This window comes from Lissotriton vulgaris, chromosome 6 (assembly GCF_964263255.1).
Source record: "Lissotriton vulgaris chromosome 6, aLisVul1.2, whole genome shotgun sequence".
Lineage (NCBI taxonomy): Eukaryota > Metazoa > Chordata > Amphibia > Caudata > Salamandridae > Lissotriton > Lissotriton vulgaris.
In genome coordinates, this window is record NC_141694.1 from 1,251,875,058 (window position 1) to 1,251,895,574 (window position 20,517).

The 20,517-nt window shown below is 46.6% G+C and overlaps 1 protein-coding gene across 1 annotated transcript in view; it reads right to left on the reverse strand.

Annotated features, from left to right (window-relative positions):
* Positions 1-20,517, reverse strand: part of LOC147708705 (uncharacterized) — a 389,106-nt gene that overhangs the window by 156,779 nt on the left and 211,810 nt on the right. The window contains exon 9 of the mRNA XM_086927355.1: positions 7,764-7,853. Within this exon, the coding sequence (XP_086783481.1) occupies positions 7,764-7,853 (90 nt within the window). The remainder of the gene's footprint in view (positions 1-7,763; positions 7,854-20,517) is intronic.

Here is a 20,517-nt window from a genome sequence, read left to right on the forward strand (position 1 = left end):
ATGGGATTGAAACTCCTAAATATTTATAGTCATTTAAGTTAGAGTCAAGTATATATTAGTTTGGTTGAATGTTACCACCTCATTTAAAGTTGGGTGCAAAGTCATTTTTTTGGTATCTGGTTTTCAAAATTGTGCCCTTTTAAAAATGAGTGTAAATTGTGGCCACTCCTGGTTTCTGCGCAGGCAATTTCAACTAGCTGCCATCTGGAACAATTTATTTATGGAAAGCTATGTGGTGAGAGTAAATACATTGCAAAATCTGGAACTAAAACCATTTTGCCGGGGCGTGGCTGGGACGGCAATGAGGAGAGTTGCCTAAATCCAGAGCTCCACTACACCCAGGACAAATAACGAGCCCTAAACGCGATTCCAGCTAACCAAACGAAACTTCAAGCAATCCAAAGGAAATCGAAACCCTGGAGAGCAGGAAGACATCAACCACACAGGGCGATAACTACGAAACAACTGACTAAATCAGTTGCAAAAATAAGATCTCCGACAGTGGAAAAAAAAGACAAAATGGCGGCGTCTGAGTAACAGAGGAACCAATTGGCGGCACAACGAAAGCGCTGGTACAAAGGGCCTACACCCAAGAACAGCCACCAAGAGGTCAGTGCTCATAGCCCCCCCCCCGCCCCAAGCAGAATACCTTGCTGCCCAGACCCCGGCAAAAACCGAACTGCGATCGCCATCGACGCACAGAAAGCGAAACGAAACCGCAGGGCGCAGCCACATTGGGAAGAGAAACAGCCGGGTCGCACCAGAGGGGGGAACAAACGCTAACCAGCGGCCCAGCCAACCCACAATAAATGCCCAGATCGCACTATTAGACTGATCCTCTAAAGGGAGAAAATCAAAACAATTGTGCACAGCGGCGATGCCCAACACGTACTAGCGGAGGTGAAACCGAAACTATTGATGGACGCCGCCATCTTGAGCTGACCCACCTAAACATGAACAGCGCATGAGCGGACAAAACAAGCGCCTACAAATAAAGCCCAAGGAGACAGCAGTTGCTTTCGGCCGCAAAAAAAAAAGACTTCCACAGCGACAACATCAACTTAATACCGGGGAGAGGCAGACAAGAGCAACAAGCAGCGAAAAGCAAAAGCGGTCAGCCCCAGCTAACAGAGGACGAAACCGAAACAATCTATGGGCGCCACCATCTTGTGCAAACAATATCAGCGCGCAAGCAGACAAAACAAAACAAACGCCTACAATAAACGCCCAATGAGACATCACACAGCCCAGGACAACGGAGGGCGAAACCGAAACCAACGAGGGACACCACCATCTTGAGCAGCCCGAGCCAGCGTAGGGCAACACGAGAGAGGTCTGGAACAAACAGCCACCAGAATCGCATCGCGAAGGCTTATATCCAAAGCAAACAACAAAAGCGGCCACGGACCTAGTCGGAGAAGGGGGAAATCCAGAACAACAAAAAGAGGCCACAGTCGTGATCAGACACGCCCCAGGTGAAACAGAACTAGCACGGCTGTAACAACCATCACGGAGGTACTAGCAGAATAACAAACCATACCAACACCGCCCATCTGTCAACAACTGCATGGTAGCGAATCTAACCCAGTTATAGTTGGACCACCCACAGCAATATAGTGCACCCTAAACCAGCTCTACCAACACCAGTAGTGAGCGAAAAGACCAAGCAGGCACAAAAGCGGAAGAGAAAAACCATCACAAGTCAACACAGAGTAACAAGGAGACAAGCAGATTCAAAGGAGTGCCCAGGAACAGAGCTATTTCAAGCACAACCAGAAAACGCAAGGAAAGGGGCATGATCCACAAAACAAACTGCCTACCTTGAGCAGGACAAAGCAAGGCAAGCAAAACGACAGAACCTCCTACGAACGCAGCAGGCGGTGCGCACGACAAGGCCGACGAGGCAGGAAATCAGGTGCCAAGAAAATCAAAGCGGCCCCCACAACAACAACCAAACACACAAATAAGAACAAACAAACAAGAGAGCAGCGACTCACAAAGAGGCATGAGATTCGACTGCCTATTAACAAAAAGAGGCATAGCCAAAATGGCTGGTAACGATGGAAATCACCTGCCAAAGAAGACGAAACCAGAAGGAGTCTACGAATTACCAATAAAACAAAAATCAGACATAAGCAGTACTCTGGACAGCATCCTCAAAAAACTTGCGGAGGTACACGACCTAGCAAAGACTACAAAAAAAAACCACTGATGCCATCCAGCTTGAACTTGCAGCTGTAGGAGCAGACATTCACACAGCTAACAGCAGGCTCTCTGAAGTAGAACAGAGAGTCAGTGACATTGAAGACAGGGCACAGCTCACTGGAAAGGCAATCGGCAACATAGCCAAAGCTACCACAGACCTCCGAAAGCAAGCGTCAGAGTTCGAGGACAGAAGTAGAAAAGGCAATATAAGAATTCTGGGAATACCAGAGGGCGAGGAAGACAAGGCGGGCTCGTGCGTAGCACTCCCTCAAAACCTCATTCCCAAGCTAACTAACCTTAGGTTCGAGAACCCATTCGAACTAGATAAAGCATACAGAGTACCAGCCAAAAGACAATCTAACAGAACAGGACCAAGACCAATTATATGTAAACCACTACATTCACATCAAACTGAAGCGATCTTCGGAGTTGCAAGAAAGAATCACAACCTGCTGTGGAACGGAAACAGAATCATCCTCACACAGGACTACTCAAAAACCTCAGTCGACATCAGAAAAGGTTTCTTAACCCAAAGAGACAGGCTAAAGAAAGAAAATCACCTTTTCATTCGCAGGCCCCACAAGATTCAAAATAACCAACAAAGGATTAACACTGACCGTCGAAGATCCCACGGAACTAGCCCGCTACCTAGAAGGCCCAAAGACTCGCGTGCACAACAGAATCTACCTCACAGACGCAAGATAAGACTCCTTGACCTTAACAGATATCTACCTCATGAAGACACCAAAAAATCCTTTGCACAAGCAAATCTACCTCATTGCATGCCAGATATGGCACAGAAGAGCGCGAACCTACACACTGAAGCACAAGAAGTGATTGGACAAGCGTGACTGAGCATAATAATGACTATATCCTTTCACTTTCATACGGGGAGTTAATGAAGCGGCAACTAGTATTGGATGGTCAGCTACAACAGTCAGACCCACCCCCGAATGTCATACAGCGATCTCTGACTAACCTGGGGAAAGTAGCGGGGCGGGAGGGACCTTGCTGTTGCACATCTACTGTACGACAAAGCTGCAGGGGGCGGGAGGGGGGAGTAGGGAGGGGAGAAGGGAGGGGAGAAGGGAGGGGAGAAGGGGGAGGAGGGGGGTTTCTATGTACATAGAGTCTGTCCCGTCTATCGTCTTTTTGTTCAGGTTTGTCCATGTCATTGTCCTGGTCACCTACAATTGCTCAGTTAGACCACACGCACTAAAAAAACACCTCACCAAACCACTACTACACACACCAACATGCGCCAGGGCCCCGCAAAACAGGACGACAAATAACAACGCTCTGCAAACAGACCTGAAGATAGTTTCCCTCAACGTCAATGGTCTAAATCACCCGGTTAAGAGGAAGAAAGTTCTAGACTACCTAGCTAAGACCAAAGGTGACATAATCCTCTTACAAGAGACAAAACTAGCCAGAGAAGACGCAAGCAAGCTCAGAGCGAGATGGATAGGTCAGGTAGCTTGCTCCCCAGCGATAGGGGAAAAAAGGGGTCATCACCCTTATAAACAGTAAATCCAAGATAACTATTGAAAAAGAACAATGTGACGACCAGGAGAGATTAATGATCCCCCAACTGAAAAGAGGAGATAAAACTATACTGATAACCAACACCTACGCTCCTAACACAGACAACACTAGCTACTGGGAAGAGGTAGCGAGGCAAATAGAAGCTTACCAGCCGTGCGACATGAATGTGCTGGCAGGCGACTTCAACCTTGCCCTGGACCACACCCTAGACAGACAATCAGGATCACAAACCCGACCCCCGATGTCCCTCAACACACTAAAAAACGTATGCATAACGTTCAACCTAGAAGACCCATGGTGACTCCAACACCCCAATACCAGAGACTACACCTTTTACTCTAACGCACACAACTCATACAGCAGAATAGACTAAATCCTGATCTCAGTCTCACACACACCTGATTGAACACACAGACATCGCGGCTAGAACGATCTCAGGTCACTCATGTATCAGCCTACAACTCACGGGCTGATACAACGAGCACATCACACGCAGATGGAGATTTAACAACATAACCATGGCAAAAAAAGAGGACAAAGACAGAATACAGAAAGCCATAGAGGACTACATTGCAGAAAACAATATTCCTGATACAGATCCAAAGTGCCTATGGGATGCCCTTAAAGCAACCATCAGGGGGACGCTGATAGAAATCAAGGCCAGGAGAGATAGAGAAGCAAAAGCGCAAATAAACCAACTAGAACAGGACATCAAAGAACTGGAGAGGAAACACATTAACGATACCTCGAACGCAGCCGCACTCGTAGAACTCTCAGGGAAAAAATACAAATTCAACACAATTCTGAGCGAACGGGCAGGTCTGTGGATCAAGAAATACAAACAAATCAGCCTATGCGAGGTTAACAAAGCGGGCAAATCGCTTGCATCATAACTCAAATACAAGCAAAGAAAACAAAGTATTTCAACAATCACAGATACAAACAATAGGTCACTCACCAGGAATAATGAAATCATACACACATTCATGGAATTCTACAAAGAACTCTACAAAAAAAATGACAACCTAGAACAGGAGGGATGCTTAGCCTATCTAGACAGACTCAATCTACCCAAGGTTACAGAAGAGGAGGCCAAGGCATTAGGTCAGGACATAAAAACCAGCAAGATCATTTCAGCCATCAGGGCTCTAAAAGACGGCAAAGCCCCTGGACCGGATGGATACACCGCACCCTTTTACAAAACCTTCCAAGACCAACTAAGCCCAGTGCTGGGTAAAGTCTTTAAACACTGTGGGAAAGAGGGAGCAGTCACAGGATCTATGTCACAAGCCAATATAATAGTCATACCTAAGAAAAACAAAGATCCACAATGGCCCTAAAATTACCGCCCTATATCTCTCATAAACCTAGACTGCAAGCTATACGCCAAAATCCTGGCCACAAGACTAAATAAAGTGCTCCCACAGCTAATCGGTAATTCACAGGTAGGCTATCTAAAAACTCGCATGTCCCACGATAACAAGAGACTCCTCTGCCAAGTCATAGAACACTTCTCCAAAACAGTTAACCCTACGGTAGCCATCACGTTAGATGCAGAAAAAGCCTTCGACAGGGTATCCTGGCATTTCTTAGAGAAAAGCATGCAAGCGCACAACCTGGGTGAGAGCTTCATGCGGAAAGTCATGGCTCTATACAAATCCGCCAAAGCCCAGATACCAATCAACGGAGCGACCTCATCCCCCTTTAATCTCGAAAGGGGGACGAGGCAGGGATGTCCTCTAACTCCTCTGCTGTTCCTTCTCGCCCTCGAACCCTGATCAGGGATATCACAGACAACAGCAGTATAGCAGGAGTAAACATAAACAACACTACAGCCAAACTGGCTGCCTACGCAGACGACTGCGCATAATAACGGAGAAGCCCGCTCACTCTATGCCTGCACTCATGCACACTATAGATCTTTAAGCAAAACCCTCAGGCTACAGATTCAACAGAGACAAATCAGAATGCATGCCCCTCAATATACACACAACTAGAGAAGTATTGGGCTCCTCCGGACTAGCTTGGAACCTAGTTCTGTCAAATACCTAGGCATCCACTTCTGCAGGAAGCTAAGATCGACCCTGGAACAGAACGAGAAAACCACTCTAGAAAAGATAAAAGGTCTCCTAGATACCTGGTCGCCCAAGTTCATCACCTGGTGGGGCAGAGTAGACACTATGAAGATGATGATCACTCCCATAGTTAACTATCTAGCTGGAATGGTCCCCCTGGCTTTCACAGATTATTTCCACAAAAAAATTGACCGGATGCTAAACAAATTCATATGGCGCAACAAAAAACCCAGAATCAGCCTCCAGAAAATCCGACTAGGTAAAAAGCTAGGGGGCCTCATCGTGGCAGACCTGAGAACCTTCCAGACAGCCTTCATAGCCAGACAAGGAATGCATTGGGTACTGCCTAAACAGCCCTACATACCAACCTGGCTCTCTATAGATAAAGCTATTTAAACAATGCAGACCCCCTAACTCTCCTCATAGCTAACAAGCAAGCGTACAAGAGCAACCCGATCTTCAAGATCACTAGGCAGGCGCTGCTCAAAGTAGACAGAAAGCTCGAAGTCAGCATCAGAAACTCACCCCGGGAATCACTCTGGGATAAAATACAGAGGAAAGACCCTCGACATGCACACATGGAAAAAAGTAGGTCTCTCATACCCAGCTCAGCTGGAGGAGGAAGGATCGCCCCAAACTTTTAACAGTCAGAGAAATAGACACGACCTCCCCGAAGTAGAACTTTACAACTTCTTAGCCATCAAGACAGCCCTAACAAAATCTAAACTAACCAAACACAATCCCTCAATCTTCAGATACATGGCGAACATAAATAAGACAGGCCACCAGGTCTCGCACTTATACAAGCTCCTCCGCCCAGGAACCTCCAAACTAAACACAAAAAACAACACCTACTGGGTAACCAAACTTGGCTCCAATCTCACAGAACAAGAACTACAAACGTTCTGGGAGGCCCCATCAAGAAACATGATATCCCCAGTGCGAGCACAAACTAAATTCTGGCTTTTACACCAAGCATTCTGGACACCAGCTCGCCTAGCATCATTAGGTCTGAAGGACAACAACAGCTGCTGGAACTACGGTGCTGTAGGAGGAGACCTCGTACACCTCATCTTCCAATGTGGTAAGGCTGGCAAATTCTGGGAGAAGGTGCTGTGCTTCATCAGCGAAGCCCTAGGATGCACTCTACAACACATTTGCCACAACTACCACTGCTTATATCACAACAGATCTAGCTACACAGCAAGACAGGTACCTACTAGACTTCCTCCTGACAACAGCAGTCAAAACAGTACTAGCCAAGTGGAAAGATACCACCAAAGCCACATTCAAGGGGTGACTGAATTGGGTCATATTCCTAAGAGGGGCAGACATCACGGCACTAAGACAAACACCCTGGAAAAACCCCGACCGTGTAATGTGGTCAACACTAGACAAATACCTCAGCTCTTACAAGCCTCCATAAATCAACCGTACACGCCTGATCAACGGCTAGTAATCCAGCGCAGGGAGTGTAATCTAACACTAAACAGCCGCCAAACACATCTATGTTTTGTCATTACGACTCAGCACGCGTACACACGCAATTACCTATATGTTCAATGTTAACTGTTTAAGGCCGATTGCAGAAACGTGGGGCAGACACAAATGTAAATCATGTATCCCTACTGGCACGCCAGTATAACTGCCTATTCGTTATGTGTCACAACGTTTTATATTTTTGTAACATGAAAATACCAATACAAATATTTTAAAAATATATATTTTGAAAGTTATTGGTATCCATTGTTTATCACAAAAGTTGTATTCAGGTTCAAAAGCATGCTCAATATCGTGTGTACTGTTGGTATCTATACCATTTTCTGCACTCGATCTAAATCAAAAACAAGAGTACAGCTAAAGATAAAAAGAACAGTAAGGATGAAATGTAAAAACATGATGCTTGTGGTTCTAAAGGACAACTCCTTATCCACTTACCAGTGGGCTTACTGACGCTTTCTTTCCTCTGAGGTTCAGGAGAGTCCACACAATATACCTCTTCCTCATCACTAACGTGGACTGATACACCTTTGTGGATAAAAGCACAAGCTGTCATTATATGAATCATTTATAGTATACAACAATCAGCCTTATACAATGTTTCTATATTTAGCTCATGCAAGGTTTAAGGAAAGACTGTGAAAGAAAGATGTTATTCCCTGTACAAGAAGATGACAGAAAATCAGCGAATACATAATACTTTACTTGTCTAACAATAATTTGTGAAAAACAGAATACCTGAAAGGTATTCAATTAAACATTAGACCTCAATAAACGCTTGATTCAGAGGTTTTCGTACATCTAACTTATACTTTTGTGTGCAGAGGTAAAAAGTCATTGTAAATTCCAATCCTGACCCACAGGATCGAAACTAGTGGGATCCTCGTAACTCTACTTTTCAAATTTGACAGCTAGGTGAAAATTCTACAGTCACACATTTAAAGTTAGGGAAAAGGTCTGTGAGTGTTCCTGAGTACTTTAACAGAATGTACATCACACACAAAGTCATATTTCATATCTATTCACATTCCTTTTGCTTGTAGTTTACCACCCTAGAAATGCACACAAATGTACCCTAGGAAGGAGTAAAGTAAATTCCAGATACAGGAGGGAACACTCCTATATTTAATGAAAATGTTGTGGAATGAGTTTCTCCATAAGGAAAAATATTACCTTCAAAGTGAATAGAAATTTAAATGTGCTAATGCAGGCTGGTGTTATAGTTCTTCATGCTAACATGTACACATTTGTGGAAATTCTGCATATTTAAATGTTACATATACATCATCTTGAAATGTTCAACTTGCATAGAATACCAGAAGTACTTTCTTGGTAATCCCATGAATTGCTAGAAATTTGCTCCAAGCGCAAAGCAAGTCTACATGAACACATCTACAACTTTTTCCATCTGCCCCTTGTGATTTAGGCTTTGTCTGGCCTTATCAAAGCATTAAAAAAAATCTAATGACTCCAGAGAAGTATATTGAAAGAGATTTATAAGGTGTCTATAATGCATCTATGGCCCAAAGTGGCGGTACTGCGCAAAAGAATGAGATTACACTCATATTAAAACATTTAGAGGAACACTGATGTTCGAACAATACCATCACATACTGCTTAGTTTATTGAAACTGTAGGAGAAAACTATTTAATCCTAAAGAAGGTGGCTCTAAATATTGGGATTCCACCAAAACGCCGCGATGCACACTTGAACACTGAATCTAAAAGGTATTGACTGATACAGTTGCTATCAATGAATTAAGGATACTCTTCACTATAGACAATGACCAAGTAGATCAGTGGCTTTAAGGCAAAATTTATTGTCTATTGTATTCTCATTTTTTTAGGTCTCGCCTAGACGAAGCAAAAGTGAAGCTTTTGCGTCTAGGGCGAGACAACTTATGCAATCACTTTTGGGGGAATGTGGACAGTAGACTGTCACGAGCTTCTCCTGCTGGAGATTGTAGCGCGCACGTCGCCGTGCCTCATATTCCCATGCAAAGAAAGGCTCACGCACGCATGCGCACATACACACACTGCATACACACACACACACACTCACCCCCCCTTAAAGAAAGGCTCACGCACGCATGCGCACATACACACACTGCATACACACACACACACGCAACCCCCCTTAAACAGACACACGCACGCACAGACACACTCCAACAGAGACACGCGCGTACACCCCACCCCCACTCATCCCTCCTCTCCCTCACCACACTCACCTGTTCTGGCGGTGCTCGGCGGCGGTTCTGCCTCTCGGGCGGCGGTAGCGCTCTGCGGGGCTCTCTCACCACATGAGAGCCCCGCGTTCCCCATGCGCCCGGCCGCTCTTCACCCGGTCCCCCATCTCGGGACCGGGACTCGATCAGGAGCCCTCGGGGCTCCTCGGACAGTGGCTTCCCTCTCGCGCCGCGATGGGGGCGGGACTTCCGGTTGGGGCCGAGCTGCGATTGGCCGGCTGCCCAACCGCTTCCGGGTCGTCGCAGGCAGCGCAGCGGCCCGGCGGGGACTCTACAAACTCCTGGGCTGCGGCGGTGAACAGAGTAATAATGAAGACTTGTTTTAACATGTGGAGAGCGGCTGGCCAAAGGTTCCCCCTCATTAGTAACAGTTTAGCTCTTAAATACTTCTTGTTACGGACCACGTGTATGAGGCAGTGATGGTAATGGCCGTGGACCGGCTGTTTTTCAAACCCTTTGCACAGTGTTTTGTGTACTATTTGCTTAGAAATATGGCCGGAAGAAAACGCGCGCGTGCAGCCAAAATGATGAGTGATACAACATAAGACTGCCAAAGGCACTTTATGGCGCCTAGATCCGCTTGCCGTAATTAATGGCTGAGGCACTGTTGATTACCGCGTTGTAATTTTCGCTCAGAAGGCAGGCACTTGGGGTCTATTTTCAGACAATAGCGTAGCACGGGAGCTTTAAAAAGCTTGCGCCTTGTTGTGTATGTGCAGGTGGGATTGGGGAGGGCTCTAAATGGCTTGTTCACGGCGGGGCTTTGACAGTTAAATGTTCTCTTCATTTGAAGAGGTGGCACCTTTGGCTTCAGTGCGATGCCTTGCAAGGTACCATCCTCACGGAGCGAAATGTCAGCTCTGTATTTGCCCGGGAATAAAAAAGAAAGAAAAGGGACTTTTCAAACGTGCCATGCAGGGATGTGGTGTAAACAAAAAAAAGTCCAGGTCATGTGGTAACGCCGATGGTTTCTGCACCGATACACACAGAATCTTATTTGGGGAAGTGAGGGCGTTATTGCATCTCTTCGCGTGCATTATCCACATAAATGAGATGCGAACGGAAAGACATCAACAATTAAGCGTTTGTGTCGCTTATAGTCCTAGACAGCATGATCTGTCTTAAATATTGCACTTCCTTCATGTATGGTGGTTTGTTACATATCTCGAGGTTTTTCATCTGTCTGGGTCTGCCTGACTGAGCATTTCGCTCCAGAAATGACAGTAAATGTCCGGAATGCATAACATTGCTGCAAGCCTTTCGTCATGTGCATGCAAAGTTTGCATTGGCCATCCAGCTCAGTATTTTTCCTTCTCATGTCTAAATCCTTATCGTATTTGGTTCGAGCAAAGGAGGAGGAAGAGAGTTGGCCAGTCGCGCAATGTCACTGTTTGTTTCTCTGACGCTCATTCGTAGTGAAATCTGCAGGTCAAGTGACATCCACAGCCAGCAGGCTAAACAACGCTTGAAAAATGTGTTTACTTTCAGAAATTGATGGAGAATTACCGCTGTATCACCTTTTGATATTTATATAGTATATCACGCATTAGCCAAAAATAAGCCTCATTAAAAAGAGTCTGTGTCAACATCCTTTGACTATTTCTCCGATGGGAAAATGCCAAAGCATGGTTTATTGATTTTTGCCAACATTTTGACACTGGTATGGCCTAGTATTGTATTCGGCAGATCACCGACATTGTAAATATTTCTTTTTTTTGTAGCAGACCACAGTCTGATTCAGCTTATGGTGATGTGGAAACAGTTTTGTGTTCGTATAACATTTGGTGGGGTAACTATGTCGCATTCATTGAATTCTAAGAGTATAGATTTGTTATTTAAGGATTAGGGCCGAAAGGGCTTTGCATGCCATCCTTCTTTTTCAGTCCTTGGGTACAAGGAGGGTCACAACTCTTATACATGAAACTTCAGTATAAAGAAATGCTGGCATTCCCAGTATCCTTCTGTGTTTTCCTGTTTCCATCAATCTAGAAGGATTTAGTTACAGAAACCACTGTTGGTCTTTGTCCCAGACAGTCTACCAGCATCGTACAAGAACTTGGAAGTAATAACGTAAATGTTATGGCTGGCTTAGGGCGGAAATAAGCTTATTAACTGATATTGGTTTTCCATTGATACTCTGAGATGGCAGGGGTTCATGGTTAAGTGGGCTCCTTCCGAGTCTCAAGCATGCTGCTTGAGGTCCCTAAGAAATGCCCATCTGCATTGCATGCAGCGTGTTTTTCGACAGCAGATCTTACACTGGCTCACTGTGTGATGTTACATTGCAGTGTACGGAACCACAGGAAAACAATTTAATAATAAAAAGTCGCCATCAATCGGCTTCATCTATGTTTTCAACTAGTCTTGGTGCTTCTTCTTGTTTTCTTTACTAAGTCCTTCGTGTTTATTTTGTTTCACATGTTTTTTAATTTTCATTTCTTCGCTTTTCTTCTCAAATACAGCCTGTGACCTATGATGTGACTCTTCTTAGAGTTTCTTGTTGTTCAGATTGGTGTAATTTCTGATACTTATATATGTTCCCCTCTTCTTTAATGCTTGTTTTTTCTGTCACATTAGCGTAAAAGGTATATAACTTTCCATTATGTATCTTGAATGGAGATTAAAATTGCTCTCACATCTTTGGTCTCTTTGTCTCACACTCTACACTTTTATTTTACACTCGTTATTTTTGTTTCACACTTTTTCTTTGGCACACTCATTACCAGCCGTTAGTGCACACTTTCACCAGGCACAACACCACCAGCCGTCAGTGCACGCTTTCACCAGGCAAAAAACACAACGGCAGCTGTCGGTTCACGTTTTAACCAACACACTCCTCCAACAGTCAGTGCACACTTTCACCAGGCATACACCACCAGCCGCCAGTACACGCTTTCACCAAGCATACACGCCACCAGCCATCAGTGCACGATTCCAACAGGCACACACACATCACCAGCCATCAGTGCACGCTTCCACCAGGCACACACACCACTAGCCATTAGTGCACGCATCCTATAGACACACACACCACCAGCTATCATCACCAGTCAGTGCATACTTCCATCATGCACACACACCACAAGCCGTTAGTGCACGCTTCCATCAGGCACACATCACCATCCGTTAGGGCACGCTTTCACCAGACAGACACACAACACCAGCTGTCACTGCACGTTTTAACAGGCACACTCCTCCAACCGTCAGTGCACATATTCACCAAACATACACACCACCAGCTATAATTGCATGCTTCCACCAAGCACACACACCACCAGCCATCAGTGCACGCTTCCACCAGGCATACACACCACCAGTCGTCAGTGCACACTTTCACCAGGCACACACCACCAGCCGTTCGTGCACGCTTTCACTAGGCACACGCACACCACGAACTGTCAGTGCACGTTTTAACAGGCACACTCCAGCAGTCAGTGCACGCTTTCACTAGGCAAACACACCACCAGCTATAACTGCACGCTTCCACCAGGCACACACACCACCAGTTGTCAGTGCACACTTCCACCAGCCACAGCATCACTCAGCACCACTGAACGCCACAGCATCACTCTGTGCAACAATTTAATAACAACTGGTTCAAATATGTTCTCTCAATGTTTCAGGCCTTATTACAAATGTCACAAAAAGATGTTAATATTTCAGTTCTGTTCTTGGATTTTCGTCACAATAAAATACACTGAACTGAACATAATATTCACAAAAGTTATTTACAAAAGTTTAAGCTATTGCCATAAATTACAATAACTTTTATTTAGGTATTAATTATTAAAAAAATTAAAAGCCATTGTTATTTGTAATATCAATACATCTAAGTCACGTAAATACAACACATATTGCATTACAAATGCTAAAGGTGTCACGTTTGCGAAAGTTAAAAGTATTGGCATTATAAATGACAAAGCTATTAATGTCGCTATTTTCAAAACCAACACATAAATAAAAAAATTGTCATTTACAATACCAATAGCTCAAACTTTCCTAATGCGAGACCTATTGCATTGCAAATGCTTGTTACTTTTTGTGTCTGTGTACCCATAGAACTACTTGTTTCCTTTTCCAGTTGTGCACTTGAATAGGAATGTGATGTCCTACTGTTTCTGTCTTTGTTTATGAATTTATAGAATGAATTGTTTTGTTAACTGTATGCAAATAGTATTTTTATATTATTACAACCTGTTTTTTTTAAAATATATTTTAATACGATTGTAATCTCATTCTTTTGCCCAAGTACAGACACTTTGTCATCTATAAATAAGGTATTTCGTTTTTATATAATTGCAGGGTCCTACCTTGATGTTCCCAAGGAAATAAATGAAATGATGAGTGAGACTGTGAGCAAAGTATGAATTAGACTGAGACGCCGGGACCACCGCCAAGCTCCAGAAGAGACTCCAGCGGATCCAAAACGCCTCAGCCAGACTCATCCTCGACATCCCACGATCCAGCCACATCTCCGGACATCTGAGAGACCTTCACTGGCTCCCCGTCAACAAGAGAATCACCTTCCGCCTCCTCACCCACGCACACAAAGCCCTACACGACCAAGGCCCGAGCTACCTCAACAGCCGAGTCAACTTCTACGCTCCCAAACGCCACCTCCGATCAGCCAACCACGCCCTCGCCGCCGTCCCCCGCATCCGAAGAGCGACTACAGGAGGAAGGTCCTTCTCCTACCTGGCCGCCAAGACCTGGAACTCCCTCCCGTCCGACCTGCGCCTGACCCAAGACCACCTCTCCTTCAGGAAGAAGCTGAAGACCTGGCTGTTCGAGCAGTAGCGGCACCCCCCCCCCCCCCAGCGCCTTGAGACCCTACGGGTATGTAGCGCGCTTTATAAGTGTCACTGATTGATTGATTGAATTGGATGTGAAACTTAATGAAATATACCCAAAGGGAGCTTTTTACTTGACTGGATAGTCTTTATAATTCTAAAACCAGGGTTGATTATGTTTTCTTAAGTAAGAATTTGCTTCAACACTTGACCAATTCAGAGATTGGGACAAATTTGACATCAGACCATGCTCCAGTTTTGACAGATCTTGAAATTCTCAGTGATCACAATGGTAAATCACGGTGGAGGTTTAATAATTCATTCCTCTCAGATAATTGTTTTCTTACCTCATAGGAAGGGCAGGGGGGGTGGGGGGGCCGAAGCAAACCAAGTGAGATTACAACACATCTCCTTACCAAGGGAAAGGAAAGGAATGGGGTGAGAGCAAGGGTACATGGCAGTAACCTTGCGTGGGAAGGAGCATTCCAACACAGAACAAGGTCTGAGGACCACTTGTAAGAAAGTTAAACCATACAGTGACAATTTTGACAAATAAAGCATGCTGTAACAACACAGGAATAGTTCTCATGTGACACAGTAGTCTTTAGTCCACCGGGGTGCAGCTGTGGGCCTTGATGACCTTCTAGGGGCCACATCAGTCATACTCAGCATTTGTGTCTCAGCCTGGGGGACATTTTCCTCTGTGAGGGATAATCCTGTCCATACTCCATGTTTGTCAGTTGTCCAGCTGGACCACATTTCTACCTACTTTGGTTACACGCATGGGTTCAGAGAACCTAGTGGCCTCCCTCCTTCTTGGCTTGGGAAGGTCTATAAGGACCCAATCCCCTTCCCTTACTGTGCAATTTTTCACGTGTTTGTCAGCATTATACCTTGCTCTGTACTGGTCTTGGTGATCCCTAATATGCTTACCAATTTCGTCACGGTTAACGTGGTACTAGTCTGCCTTTTTACTGAAGGTGAGAGCCTGGTTTTAGGAATTCTCCCTTTTAATGAGCTGAAAGGAAACACCCTATGACTAGTTTAGGGGTAGTACGATAGGCCCAGAGTGTTTCCTGCAGGGTCTGTGCAGCTGAAATGCCTAATATCTCAGCACGTTGTGTACATTCTTTTATCATGCGGTTCATGCGCTCCACCAACCTGTTGGCACGAGAACAATAAAGGGGAAAATAAAGGGCGGTTTTCTGGTGGATGATGCCCATGTCAGAAAGGAATTCCCTCATGTTTTCTGAAGTGAACTGTACCCCATTGTCGGTGACTAAGATATCTGGGATGCCTTCCTCAAAGAAGGTATCTTTAAGGAAGCCTATGAATACCTTTGTATCAATTTTGTGGACACACTTGTAAACCACCCACTTAGTATGGTAGTCTACTAGGACCAGTATAAATCTTTCCTTCAAGCTCTTGAGGTTAAGGGGGCCAATTATGTCAAGAGCTAGTTTGGACCAAGGACTATCTGGTATCAAAACTGGGGAAAGAGGTGGTTTCCTTGTCTGTTGGGTCTTATCAGATTTGCTGCATTCCAGACAGTCCAGCACTGTGTGTTCTGCTATGGCATCCATCCCTGGCCACCAGTAGTCCAGTCTTATCTTGTTTTTCGTTAGGCTACGCCCCAAGTGACCAACATGTGCTAAGTCTACAATTTTTTGCCTGAGAGAGATAGGTGGAACAAGTTCCCTTCTATACACCATACCATCTTGAATGTTAAGTTCCAGCTTCACCTCCCAGAACCCACTCAACGCAGGTGCCACCTTACTCTTCTCATTGGGCCAACCTTTTATTATGCAGTTTTTTTAGTGCTTGCATATCCTTATCACTGCTCAAGCCCTGCTCCCATTCCTCTTTGCTAAGGCATGTCAACTTCAAGATTCTCTCCGCGTCTTCAGCGACTACATCACCACTGTTAGTATCATTAGGTGAGTGGGACAAGAAGTCTGCCACCACATTTTGTGAGCCTGACATGTATTTCACAGAGAAATTGGTCCCCTCCAAACCCAAAATCCATCTTGATATGCGTGGTGTGGTTTTTTCAGACCCTTTGGTTGTAAAGGCATACATGAGGGGTTTGTGGTCGGTCCTCACAGTGAAGGGAATGCCCCAGAGGAAGAATCGGAAATGTTTGATGGCCCATGTGCATGCCAACACCTCCTTCTCCACCACAGAGTAGTTTACTTCTGCTCCTTTAAGGGCGCGAGAAGCAAATGCCACCACTTGTTCCTTGTTATTATCCATCTGGTGAGGCTAGCCCCTAACCCCTTATTACTAGCATCTGTGTACAGAATAGTGGGTTTGGTAGGGTCAAACCTACCCAGCGATGGGGCTGAGGCAATGCTATCCTTCACTGTGGTGAATGCCACTTGACAGTTTTCATTCCATGTAAAGGGAGTTCTGGTCTTAAGTAACGATCTCAGAGGTTCAACAATGCTAGCATTATTTTTTACAAACTTGGCGTAAAACTCCGATAATCCTAAGAATGATTTAGGATCATCTACATTCGTTGGTGGTTTGGTTCCTTGAATGGCATCCACCAAGTCTACTTTGGGCTTTATACCATCCTCCGAAATTGTGTGGCCCAGGTATTCAACCGACCCAACCCCTATGCGACAATTCTCCTTCTTTAGTGTCAACCCTGCTGCTTCTAATTTAGTCAACGCCTTCCTCAAAATGGAATTGTGTTCCTCCAAGTCTTTCCCATAAATGAGTATGTCGTCCTGGAAGCACATGGTGTTCGGGAGATCCTCCACTACATGTTGCATGATCCTCTGGAAGGCAGCAGCTGCCGATGCCAACCCAATAGCCATGCGAATGTACTGGAAGGCCCCTAAAGGGGTAATGAAGGAGGTTAAGTGACGTGAATCTGGGTGCAACTCCACCTGGTGGTATGCAGACGAGAGGTGTAAGACGCTGAAACAGCTGGCACCCTTGATTAATGTGAGGACCTAATGTATGCGTGGCAATGGGTGCCTGTCCATCCATATATTGTTGTTTAGGTCTCTAAGGTCCACACACAATCTAATATCCTTGCCAGAGGATTTGGTTGTAAGAACAATTGGGGCCAACCATTGTGAGCTGTGTATGGGTTCAATGACCCCCTGAGCTAACCGTCTGTCCAATTCAGCTTGTAGGGGTGCCTGCATGAAATCTGGTATGGGTCTCACCCTATGAGCCACGGGCTTAGCCTTGCTTTTAAGTTTGATGGAATGCTGATAGTTCTTAAGTAAACCCAGCTCCTCTGTAAACACAAGGACGCGGAAGGGCGCTCTTGGCGCAATAATGTTCGGGTAGTCTGGCTTCCGGAGGGAGAAGAAGGGAAGGAACCAAGCAGTACGCCGAGAACTGGTTGCGGGAACTTTTACCCCGGGGGATGTTGTCCCCGCACTTTGTGGTGGAAAGAGCGCACAGAGTGGCAGTGCAAAAGCTCCGACCTGGAGCTCGGCCTCGTCCGTTCCTCTTCAAACTCCCCAATTATCGAGATCGGGACGTGGTGTTCCGTGAAACCAGGAAGCTGGGTGATCTTACAGTGGGGAACAGCTGTGTGATGTTCTTTCCAGACTACACGGCAGCAGAACAAAGAAGGGGGAGCACGTACATGGCTGTGAAGAGACAACTGAGGGAACTAGAGCTGCCCTACTCTTTGTTGTTCCCCTCTCGCCTCCACGTGGTCTCGAAAGAGGGTGCCCGCTTCTTTGATGCCCCATCGGATGTCTGGGACTGGCTGGAGGAAATGGGACAGTGGAAAGGAGCAAGACCTGCAGGCCCGGAGGAGGGTGGATGGCAGGAGCAGCGATCAAGGAGGCGCAGAAGGAGAGGGGCTCGCCGGGGCACGAGCCTTGGCCCAGTTGCACCCAGCCCAAAGAAGAGGCGACTGGAACGACAGGAAGCACTTGAAGCGGTTGCGACCCTGGGAGCAGTAAACAGTGTTGCCCGCTTGGACTCCCAGCCGCACAGTGAAATAAGTGGGTCGTCGTCCCCATCCACGGTGCTTTCTGAAGACATGAACATGCCTGTGGTGACACCCCAAACGGCTGACCAGCTTATGTGACCGAGCAGTGGACTATGGCAGCCATACAGGGGCCTTTGTCTCTGAATGTTCTAATTTTTGTATCCTTCTAGAAATATTGATGTGCGCGCTGTTGCAATGTGTTCTCTGCCAAGTGCGTTTGCGCTGCCATGTGATGATGTACAGTTAAGCACATGCGGGTGTACCTGCCGGCCCGCAGTTGGAAGGCGCTGTGCAATCACTACATTCGTGGGCTCCTCTACTGGTGGTCCGCACCGGCCCTGCATGTTTAAATAACCTGAACTTCCCCATGCACCTCTTGAACGCCCGGGAGGTCTGAGATAGGGGCGTAACACAGTTTGGTTGTTGACGGCACACCCACCCAGACAGCCACTGCGCTGGACGAACACTTTTTTAAGTGGTGGATCTTCTTGCGGTTTGGACGTATGCCCCATTGGGGACTCGACCTTTTAGTTACACTGTTTGTAATTGTTCTCATGTTTCAGTTGCGGCACACTGATACCCTCTTCCCTGATGGTGCCCGTAGGCCCCCCTTGGTGGTGCTCCTCCGGCCCTGCGCGGGTGCAACGCATCCAGACACATGACACACACTAACATAATGACCTGGAATATCCGTGGTATGCACACCCCATCACGCCGTTATTCAGTCTTCTCCTATCTGCAGCGTCATGGGGTGGGGATTGTCCTCCTTCAGGAGACGCACATGACCCAGATAGAGCTCGACAGGCTCAGAAGGCGCAAATTTATGGCACAACCTTTTCAGCGCATGCGCGCGGCACACTAATATGGGTGAGGGCGGGTGTCCCCTTCATTTGTAAAGGCGTAAAGGTGGACCTGGAGGAGAGGTACTCCCTAGTGCGGGGGCGGCTGAATGGTCAGGAAGTCCTGTTAGAATCCCTTTATGCCCTGAACACGGACCAAACCTCCTTCCTAGCGAGCTTGAATCAGGTCCCTCACCCGTATGCTGGCCTTCCCTGGTCGCTAGGCGGGGACTTCAATATGGTGCTGGACGTGCGCCTGGACCGCTCTTTCCCTCCCCTCCGAGCTTCAGCGGTGACGTCCAATGCGCAAGCGTTCCAGGAATGGCTTTCACACTGGGAGGTTCATGACCTACGCCGCGCGCAGCCTTCCACTGAAAGGGTATACTCCTATTACTCACCAGTTCACGACTTGCATGTCCGGTTAGATCGGATAGTCAGCACCCAGTCACTGCTCCCACTCCTGGCCAGTATCTGGGGAGAGCACATTCTGATCATAACCCCCTATGGTTCCAGATTAGTTGGGAGGCGGACCGTCCACCTGTGCCTACGTGGAGGCTACAGCCTGCCGCGCTTGAGGATGCTGAGTTTCGCTCTTCGCTGGGCACAGCCATCCTTGCCTACTTTGAGGTCAATGAAGGAACTGCAAGCAACGCCATGGTGGAGTGGGATGCACACAAAGTAGCCATCCGGGGGCACTGTATGGGGGCTACGTGGAACATACGCAAAACACGGTCTGCTTCCCTGCCGCGCCTGGAGGCTGAACTCCTACGGTACGAGAGGGAGGGGAAGGGGACAGGTGAGCACTCGCGCACACTGAGCGACCTCCACGCTAAACACGCAGTTCTCATGGAGCAACTGAAGTGCCATAATTATGCGGCGCACACGGCTAGAACGCAGGCTAGGGCGGACAGACCCGGCCGGCTGTTAGCCTGGTTGGTACAGAGAGAAGACTAGGTGCCCCGATAGGAGCTCTTTGCACAGTGGAAGGGGAGATGGTGTACACGCGACGCGAAATACATTGTGCCCTGACCGGTCATTACACGCAGCTAAACAAAGCCCGAGGCACCGGCCCCAGACACGTGCTAGAAAGGTTCCTAGATTTTGTTACCTTGTCTGTGGCCTCTGAGGAACACAAGGACACGCTTAATGCCCCCCCTTACACTGGAGGAAGTGGGAGACGCGATTCAGGCTATAGCGACTGGAAAAACTCCAGGGCCAGATGGCCTGCCCGCCGAATACTATAAGGCAAACAAGGAAACCTTTACGCCCTTACTTCTTCAGCTATATAATACAGCAATAGACGAGGGCTCGTTCCCTCCATCCATGCGGGAAGCATTCCTGGTCTCATTG